Raw genomic sequence first — 11,055 nt, 5'->3', positions numbered from 1 at the left:
AGAGCTTGGTATTAAGAAAAGGCGAGGATGGGGGGGGGGGTCGGTTTTAAGGGAATACTTATATTTTGTTTTGTTTTCATCAACAAAAAGGCAAGGATTACGACGAAAACAACAAAAAAATTTCCACGAAGACGGTTTCTTTTTATTGTTCGCATATGTGACAAATAACGGAGCGTATCTTGGTTTTATTTTGCTGAAAATTTGCAAATGAAATGCGGAAGTTAAAGTATTAAGCAATTTCTCTCCTACCCTATATCGAACAACCATGGCCGGTATGGATGAATTAACGATGATGAAAATTAATCTGTTAACAGTCATGGTAGTGCCTATAAGTGATAGTGGATAGTAAGTCATGTCCTTAGTTCCCTCAAATGCAAATAAATGCAACGAGGACGAGGAGAAGTAGAAGAAGAAGAATGAAAAGAAGGACGAGAACAAGAAGAAAAATAAATGAATAAAGAAAGAAGTGAAGGAAGGAAGGAATAAAGAAAGGAAAAAATGAAAGAAGATGATGAATGAAAGATAAGAACAAGTAAAAACCCAAAAGAATAAACCAGAAGAAGGAAAATGAGGAAGTAGAAGATTCTGTCATTTGAAAATGAATGTCAGACACAATAGTCGCACTTTTCCATTCGAACTAAATAATATAAAATTGATAAATGTCATTAAATGATGAGAACCCAAGGAATTGAATAAGAACCAGCGTTTGCGTCAGTTAACATCATCTGTATTGCGATGAAGTCTGGCGCCATCTACGTCGATATACCCTACATGTACTCGGGGGCATTATACTGAATATTCAGATCAGTGGGCATTACATGAAAGTTTCCTCATAGTTTACTCACAAAGGGTATCGTGAAATAACTTTTCCAATCCAAATAACCTAACAAAATGTATTAGCAAGACCAGTTTTCACGTGAGTGATTTGGACTTAAATAACTTTACAGTAAAACGCTAAAAGGGGACCTCGCAAAACAGAACTCTCTCAAATAATATCGGTTGTGTTTGTGGTCAGTGGTTATGGTGATGAAACGAAAAAAAATCATCAAATACAAAAACAGGCATAGGCCTATACGAAATGATTGTTGTGAATGCGGTACAGCACCATTCATTCCATTATCAATGATTCACTGCGTACATACTACACGTTGAGTACTTACACTGCACTATTTATAACATAAAAATAGATCAGTGAAGCAGATGCCCTGCCCATTTCCTTCCACATTTGCAAACTATCGACATTGGGAGTGTTTTGTGGAGCATCTTGTCGATGATTGTTCGCTCACGAATTTGGCAGCAGCCAATTAACTTCAAAAATTTTAGAGCCTACGAATATATCTGACTACTTCTTTCATGGAAAGCTTTCAAGGACTTTAAAATTGATCTCCTAAATTTGGTTGGTCGCGCTGCAAAAAAGAATGGCGACAACGTTCAGATCATTTCCTATTTCTTCAAACAAGATCGGGGCACTCTGATTCCGGAAGTAAAACAGATATCCTACGTAAACCGAATCACTTTTTGTCTTCCATAAAATGGCCCAGGCAAAACCAATTACCCCAACCCTCTTTAAGACATAACCGTTCTCTCATATTCGTCTGGAATGTTAAAGTGCACCGCCTGCCTCTCCTCACTGACCACATTAACCGTAGTCATTCCAAGTCGAACCGAAGACCCCGCCGTCATTGGATTGTTGTTCGAAGATGAGGTCGACCGTCGACTCGTCAACCTCTGCCTCCCTCTAGCGACCGGCTTGGGAGAGCGCCAGCAGTGTCTGACGTCACGGGCTAGCTTGGTGGTGAAGATGCCATAGAGGACGGGGTCGACGCACGTGTTTAGGTACCCGAGGGCGATGAGGACATCGAACAACCAAGGAGGATCCGGTGCGTCGGACTCGTCTTGCCAGCCATGGTCGACGTGGTACCACGTCGAGACGATGTAGTAAGGTGACCAGCAGATGACGAAACCTCCGACGATGGCGGCGGTGAGACGAAATGCGCGCATACGTGCACGAGGTATGCCGTCATTTCCCGCCATGCGTAGCGTGGTCTTCCTAGGTTTCTTACTCCAGCTCAATACTGCATGAAGAAATAAACAAATAAAAATCAGAAGAAGAAAAACAAATGCTGATGAATTATTCATTAAATACATTTCTTATAGGGAAGTAAAAAAATGGCTTATATATAATTATGTTTGTAAATTATGTCAGCCTATTTGTTTATGTTACGGATGAATCCACCTGTTTGATGATGGAAACAGGGAATAGAGGCTAGATAGCAAAATCGAATTAGGATTCAGAAGGATGAATAAAATGAGATAGAAAAAGATAAATGGATTATTATGCCACCTTAGCAACTATCACCATCACAAATAAACAACACCATATATACCAGGCATACCAACATACATGTAAAAAGGCCCGAGACCGATCGAAGCTAATGGCGTTACTGATCGGTTTGGTTAGTTTGAATGTATCATTATCATTATGACCTTGAACACAGGAATCTGTGTGAATGTCTATCAATACAGCAATCGATATTTATTCACGAATGTTGTGTGTATAATTCTCCTTGTAATCATTATATCACATCCATATTCAGACTTTTAGGAAGGTCGGCTTTGAGATAGGCAGGTGTGTTGGGTTGCTTAAGAACATCATAACAACAACAACATCACACTGAAGTTAACTCATAGCATTTTCAGCCCCGCGGACTAAAACTTATCGTTTACAATCTTTTGTTTTAAAAATGTTTTTAATTGGCCCACATTGCAAGGGAAATTAGCGACGGAGTCTTATGCGACTTTTGAACCCAACTCTGCGATGCCCGATTATACACGGTTCAGTTACGTAAATGCATATTAGTCCTAGAATCGCTAATAATTGATTTCATGTAACAATAAAAAAAAATCGGAGAAAATTAATTAAATATGCCTTAAACTAAGTAATACCAAGAAATTCTTCATAATCGCTTCTTATCAGATAACTTGAATAGTTATGTAATGAAAGAAACACGTTAGGAAGGATAATGAAGATTCCAGTTGTAAAAATATCAAAACAAGATGAGACAGTGAATGAATAAAAATAAAAAAGTCACAAATTATAAAAATGATATAGGAAAATATAACTTATCATACAAACTGATAAGGATTGCTTTGTCAGACGCCGATTGTTTGAAGGCCTATTCGACAGCGCACAATATTTCTTGGACTTAACCCTAATGAGACTGGGGGCTGATTCAGCTCCCCTCGACATTTTCACGATAAATCTGGCGCGCAAAATTTTTGACCGCGTCGCTCGCTGACCATTTACTTTCACGTCTCGCCTCACCTAGGTTGCGTGCAACACGGATCACTTTATTTCAATGGCTGGAATTCGAACCAACTCACGACCCAGAACCAATAGTCCACATTATAGCTCCACATGAAAATGTTTTTCGTTCAATCATTCAATTCCATAACACTAAAATTATATACATAATACTGAAAAGGAATTTTAAAAGTATGTGATGATGAGGTCGCCAATACTGAAAGACATGATGCCGAAGGCGCCATCACAAGGGTTGCATTAAAATCAATTTCATAACACATTTTCAATAGTTTACACTCTTTAATATCGATTCTCAAGTTATTTTCATTAAAAGGGATTTAGAAACATTATGTTTACTAAGTACTGTATGATTATGACATCATTGTCACCTTGATCCATTCATTGCGGTCATGTCAGTTCGGCGCAAATCAAAATTTAAATCACTGTAAACAATACCAACTGAATATAGAAACGTAAAGACATACCACTTAAATATGGTATCAAATTGTTTGGTAGAAAATACTCTTTCCAGCCTTATAATTGTATTGCGTTAATTACATATTCATTTGAATATGTGCTGGCGAAGAAAAATGGTAAATTACCTGTACATTTTAAAAAGTGGAGATTTGATATCTGATTTGTTTTATGCATCTGTCTTGACAAGTATATACCTAAATGTACGTAAGTGCTGCTCTGTTTAATCATGTAAATAGCCTGTTGATTTGTTTGATTTGTACTGTGATTTATTTTTTGACCAATAAAGATTGAAAGAAAAAAACATATTCTTTTTCCTTAAATTGGAGATTTGTGAGGTGTCAAGTTTTTTTTTCCTCGCACGGGAGTATTGTCCAGTAAGCATAAATCAATAGAACACGCTGTACGTCTGACGCAAGACAGGTATACATCGATTTTACTACTCGAACAACTTAACCACGCCTAGAGCGTTTCTTGTAAGATCTTTGATTCAACATCCAAGAGGATAAAAACAGTCCATTTTGAAGTCCCAAATTGTCTTGTAAATGAAAAGAATGTATTTTTTTCATTGTCAAAATATGAAAGAAAACACAGACAGTGTGAAACGGGCGATGTTGAAACATTAAACGTGTTAAAGTAAGGTTTTATTTACCCAGGGTAGCCACTGCAGTTATTAAACTGCTTTTCCATCGCATATTTCTAATAAAACATTTATTCAAATATTATACTGACCTTTTGATTTTTTTACCAAACAGTTCATCAATGTTTGTTTTACTTAGTTTTATGTCTTTGAGACGATGAGACACCAAGAAGGAATGGAATAAATACAAAAATGAAACATTATTAGCGTTTTTTCAGAAAAAAAGAATGGCCTAAGGGGCAGCTTCAGCACCAACGACTCGAAACCTAAACCAGTCAATTATATGGAAATACTGATCTTTATTTTGCCATGTTTCCGCTAGATTTCACTTATAACCCTCTGCGAATAGATAAAGTAATAAGGTGAATACCATATCATATCTTTAAAGGATGACATCAAGACATTCTGAAAATAGAAAGAAAAGGTGATCGAGTGTCGGGCGTTCTCTCAATTTCCGCCAGCCTGACGCAGTACGCTGGTGAACGTGCAATCAAAGAAACCAAGCATAGCCCCAGGTTAATTTGGACTCTTTTAAATGCAATCAATCATGTCTTGATTTAACTTCTTCATTTCCAGGGTTTTATTTTAGACGAATCTGTCATAATGCGTTATCATATTGATTGCCCCGATGAGAACCACCGAAAGGGATAAAATATTATTAACCCACATCCACTTTTTGTCGACCTTTGTTTGCGCGAGAGATGGGAGGAATCTTGGGAGAATTCTCGCGATGCTACACTAATGGAACTGGGGGGTCTTTGCAATGTTCATGTTAATGTAGTAAAGATAAGGTCTCTTGTTGTGATACATAACAAACGTATTGACATCTAATTTAGTAAATGTAGCGAAAAGAAGGAGACGGGGTAGAGGTACTGATATTCATTGTTTCCGTTTTTTTTATTATTATTATCACAACGCAGCGGATTCGTATTGGATATGGCGATTGATATGCGCATCTCTTACGACACCCTTCTGGTAATATAACGTATTTATGCTGCAACAGAGAACCATTGCTCGCAGCCAGTCCGTAATGAAGCATTTAGGCTCTGTAAATACGGCCAACCTAGTTAACGTTTGTTGAGAGAGGAATGGTATCAGACAGAATTATCGTCCACGTTGCCCATCTCTTATCCCGCCTTGGGCGAGGGGAAACGCGGCTAAATTAAATGATAGAGTCACTGCCATCTATTTTTTTATAGTCCAGCAATTTGTCAGCTTGATTGGTATAATAGTTTTGTGTTTCTCCGAGACAGATCGAAAATTCATCATCCAGCTGTTAGCCATTCTAACCTTTCAAGCGTAATTTCATTTTTTATCGACATGTCATGCAGTTTTGAATGAGGCTTTATAGATCGATGATTCTTCCGTCCTTTCACACGTTGAAAGAAATTGTAGTTTAAATGATGATTCCAGTGAAAAACAAGGCTAATGACGAATGTTTAGCACGTGTGAAACCACACAGTTTTTAAGTGAGAGTGTGAAAGGTCCTATGATTCGAAAGACGAATCGCAATCATCATCACAATGATGATTCATGATGATGTTTGAAGAGGCTCTTTGAAACATGGAATGCCGAGTTAAGATTTCAAACAAATACTTGTTATATTCCTTCTGTCTTTGTCCAACTTTCCAGGTTTATACGTTTTTCATTTTATCACAGGGATATGCAAGTTTGCTATTTTCCCCCTCAATTCAACTGTCCCTTTTTATATTCAAAGTACGATAACAGAGCACGGACAGGCCATTCGTTCATGAGCAAAATCAATGCTGTTACAATTTTTTTTGACCTAAAAAGTGTTCTCAAATGAGAACGAAAATGTCTAAAAAGCAGTCAAGTGACCCTCTTGAAAATTGTCACCTTTATTGTGCCGCAATACGACCGCAGATGGATGACACTTGATTATACCGAACAAAAGCCGTCTCAATATTATGGTTCAATAAGATTTTTAAAAGGGACATTAGCCGACTACAACCATGGTAACCGTTGCCAATAGTTTGACACTAAATTAAATGTCCTCCTGTAGTATTCATCAACGATTGAATCACTATCTTGAACGTGTTCGGTCTGTTAAAATGTTCAAGAACCTACACAATAAAAACGCTGTTTAAGATTTTATACAACGCTGTTTACTATATGAACCTTGCAGTATTTTTTTAAACATGCAGTGAATCTTTCACCTTGCAAAATTGCCATGGCGACAAACATTGTAATATTTAATCTCCTGCTCGTAGTTTATCCAACCAATTTTTCGTCTCGAAAGGCATGACAGTGATAGATTTCATCGCCACAGAATATTATGAATACTTCTCGAGGATTATGAAACATATTATACAACATCTAATGATTTGGCAAAATTCAATTTGTAATAACAATTTCCCAAGAAATTACGTAAGATATTATAAGGCGGAACAAAGTCTAGTGGGGTGGGTTAGGAGGACGCCCTCTACAGTTCGTATAAAAAAAGTTTACACTTTGAAAAAGCCCTGGGAATTTAAAAATATACAGCATGTGGGTATTTTTTTCACATATAATCTTGGGTTTGGGTCTCATCTATCCAATAAAAGTACAATTTTCGACAGAATGTTACACTTGAGTGAGCACTGTCCATTTTTGTAAAGCTCGCAGAATTCTGTCTGCGCAGAAATGCTTGTTTTCACGCTGTGTCAAGGGGAAAGGGCGAAATCAAACTTATCCTGCGAAACATTTCTCATACAATTCCCTTGCACTTTTAGTCAAAAGAAATGAAACGGATACATTCAAGCATTTTGTAACAAATTTGCCACCCAAATTGAAATTTCAACACTTAGTAAGTACAACCTTTACCCTTTTTGTGCCAGCTGGATCTGAGGAAAATAACTGAATCTGAATATAACTGAAACCCGAAAGGAGGAAATATGAAAGGAAGTAACATCCGTAATATCCGAGTGGGTTAATCTGAGAACTGCGGTCTCCTTTTACATGTTTTAGTTTGCAATGAATGGTCAAATAACATTTGATGGGCGCTTAAAACACTGCGATATGAATATTCAATGGAATGCTGAATAGAGCCATCGTAACTTTTGTAGTTATTGCTTGTGGCATTCTAAACAAGATATGTGCCGAACAACGTTAGTTTGAAGTTTACTCCACAGTTAAATGGAAACTATAAGAAGATCTAATGTTCCAAGTTCTAGTACCTTTTCTTCACATTTGAACCGGAGCAAAACGCAACTGCCTCTTGGCTCAAAGTAAACTTTATGAAAAGTACAAGGTGATTGTGAAAATAGTACACGGTGTCGACACGTACTATCATATAGAGTGAGGTATTTTCCTGTCTGAATGGATAAACAGTCCATGTCTCTTTATAATCGAGGATGACAAGAACCATTGCCTCCTTGTCAGCAACCAGTAAAGCTCGTTCCTAAATCACCACTTCCTCTGTGGAATCCTCGGGCATTGGCTTCGTTTTAGCCCGCCGAGAACGTGGAGGTGTATTCCATTCGATTTATAAGTTGGCACTAACCCCCTAACCATGTCAAATTAGTTTCCTCCGAATTTTTGGCTGGCGTGTAAACGACTCCGTTAAATATTCCTGATGGGATTAGATACGTAGCCTGATTAGAACGAACTGGAACAGCCACCCGAGGAGGTATATACTGTACATGATAGACCCGCATGACAGGTAATTCATAAAAGGAGTCACCTATATAGTGTTGCACTCTTGAGATCGTCATTTGCGCGGGAAGAATTTTACACCTAAGGATTGCACCAAAAAAGAGTCAACATTCTTTGGATCTTGCTTCATTTTCTTAGTGCAAGATGCATCGACTTTCTTGAGAGCAATTTTATCGTTGGTTATCCTGGGGAATCCGATACCATAATGAAGAAAAGGATGTTGTGTATCGCACATGATTGACTATGACAAACATGCATTATGTGATGTGCTGCATATTTCGTACATTACAGTATGTTGTAATCCTATTGTATCACTATCGGTAGCCGAAAAGGCCCGAGGCTATGGAAAAACGAAGCTTGCATTTTGAAGGAACAGCGAGCTTAGCTGGTTCCACCGTTGTGACATTAATACAGTTATTTGCAGTTCTATTCTGATTATTATGGGGTCAACAAAATGAAACCTCCCCTCGGGGGAAAGTGGAGATATTTTTTGATAAAGAATACATGTATATACATGTATCATGTAAGAGAATAAACAGATTATATAAAAACAGAAATACAAAACAAAAATCGACAAAGACTACACTTTGTGCATTAGTCTCATCTATCGAAGTTGTCTACTCCCGATGAGCGTGTGTGTACAACTTCTCCTTGTAGGGCTTACACTTTCATTGTTCGCATGTATATGATGATGATGATGATAATGACCATGATGATGATGACGATGGTAATAGTGATGATGGTGGCGATGATGAGTATGATGATGACAGTAAAAGTAATATAAGCAATGCATACAATAATGATGATAATAATATAACATTGACAGTGATAATAATATATTTGAAAAGTTATGACGGCGATCGTAATAATTATAATTTTTTTTCATTGTATTTTTCATCTGTTTAGCCAAAAGATGAAAAATGAAACGAAACAAGAATGTAATACTAGATCCATATCGAATGAATACTAATAACATATTTTTTAATAGATTAGAAATATATCAAAAACTTACAACCATTGGTTCTCCTGCATATCTTGCAGACGATTGCCGAATAACAAGCGAATATGGTTGCCAAGGGAACCACGTACATCATGAGAGTGACGAAGATATGGTAAAGCCACCAAAGTTTGAAATACTTGTCCCTGAAGCCGTAGTCGACACACTGGTAGAACATCGGGTCGAATGCCGGCGACTTGAGCTCGTGCACCACTAGCTGGATAGAGAAAATGAGGGAGTGGTAAAAAAAAATGAGACAAATGGCAAAGGTTTTTTGAGACTGTTAGACACCGCGAAAAATTGGAAATGAAACACATATATATAACATAATGGGCGTCGTGATCTAGTGGTTACGACTCTCGTCTTTCAATCAGTGGGACGTGGGTTCGAATCCCAGCCATGGCGTGTTTTCCTTTAGCAAGAAATTTACAAAACTTGTGCTGCACTCGACCCAGGTAAGGTGAATGGGTACCCAGATTGCTGTAGCGCCTATACGGCGGCTCATCTACAGCCGGGGTAACAATATGATACCAAGTATCAAGCAAAGTAGAGTACATATATGCAATTATAGTAGCCGCGCTTTACAAATTGAACATAATTATGATTATAATTATTATAAGTAGTAGTATGTATGTATGTATACTGGTATTGTTTTCTCTTTTCCTCTTGCTCCCCATGTATGCATGTAAGGGTGTGTGGGATGATGTGTGTGTATGTGTATTTTGTGGGTTGTGCGCGTGGGTGTGTTTGAAGGTGTGTCTATGGGTGTGAATGTAAGGGGAAACTTAAAATAGCAAGAGGGAGAGAACAGGGAGAAAGGGCGACGAATACAGGGGGGAGGATATTGAGTAATACTAAGGTAATGTATTGATACAGTACACCCATACATAAATACACACACACACACACACCCACACACCATCACTCACCCACACCCTCACACACACATACGCACACTCACACCCTTGCCCACCTACCACTCCTGTACTCGTAAATCCATGTTAAGATGTTTGAGAAATTCTTATACAAATAAGACAACGGAAGACGAGCTCCCATGTTTTCTACTCTGTTACTTTTTTCATTCTTAATCTTTCTTTCCAAATGTTATTGTTTCCTTTTTAATAATGACATTGCCATTATTATAATGCTATTATTATTACTACTACTACTACTATCATCATCATCATCATTATCCCCATCATTATAAAAAAAACTGAAAAGGTATATGAAGAACCCATATTATGTCACCCCAAAAACTTTACACTGCTCCCGGCCCAAAATTATCGGTCAAATCGTTTATTTGCGAGCCATCAACAAATTAATAAAAAAAATATTTATTTATAAATGTCTTTCATTAGCTAGGCCAACAAGTATTGAATCAAAACATCAAAGATCTAAAGTCGGTTGTATGACGTCCTCCGGGGCACATGCCATCCCCTTTTAAGCCTGAAATAAAATCAAAATTCAATAATGGATCTCCTCGTGTTGAAACGTTATGACGGTTAAGACGAAAGTGAGACATTTCCACTGGACAGGTCGCGGGCATTTAGAATCATTTCTCCTCCCGAAACTGTCGATTTTCGTCAAGAAATAGTTTGAGAGGTGGAGAAAGATAGGGGCAGAAAATCGATGTCAAATGGAAATCAATGTCCGCCTCAATTTGGCGCGATTTCTCGGCCAGGTCGGGTCACAAATTTGGGCGTAGAGTTTCAGACAATTAGAGGTAATAATTTCACGACGGTGTCAATCTTACGTGCCAACGCAACTTCATCCTCGCTGAAAGTTCATTCTATTCATTTTTCCCCCTGAAGAAAAGGTGAACCAGCGAGTAGTTCCCATAATACGACTGGAATATTCAATCGAGAGTTCTTCCAAGAAATGTGGAAGTGTGATGGAACTATGATAACTTTGATAAAAATGGGGATTCCATTACAATAGAAAACAATATTGTAGCGAATATGGGTACATTAATTGATAGGATAGATG

The 11,055-nt window shown here is 37.7% G+C and overlaps 1 protein-coding gene across 1 annotated transcript; it reads right to left on the bottom strand.

Annotated features, from left to right (window-relative positions):
* Window positions 1-1,389: 1,389 nt before the first annotated feature.
* LOC121415402 (gonadotropin-releasing hormone II receptor-like) lies at window positions 1,390-10,840 on the bottom strand. The gene is made up of 3 exons (XM_041608601.1): window positions 10,823-10,840; window positions 9,085-9,349; window positions 1,390-2,075 (listed from the first exon to the last, which is right to left on the bottom strand). The coding sequence occupies exons 1-3, from the start codon at window positions 10,838-10,840 to the stop codon at window positions 1,567-1,569; spliced, it is 792 nt and encodes a 263-aa protein (XP_041464535.1). The 3' UTR covers window positions 1,390-1,566.
* Between the last annotated feature and the right edge of the window lie 215 nt (window positions 10,841-11,055).

The sequence above is a fragment of the Lytechinus variegatus genome, chromosome 5 (genome assembly GCF_018143015.1).
Source record: "Lytechinus variegatus isolate NC3 chromosome 5, Lvar_3.0, whole genome shotgun sequence".
Lineage (NCBI taxonomy): Eukaryota > Metazoa > Echinodermata > Echinoidea > Temnopleuroida > Toxopneustidae > Lytechinus > Lytechinus variegatus.
The sequence above is the reverse complement of the archived record's forward strand: the minus strand, read 5'-3'. Positions and strand labels throughout refer to the sequence as shown.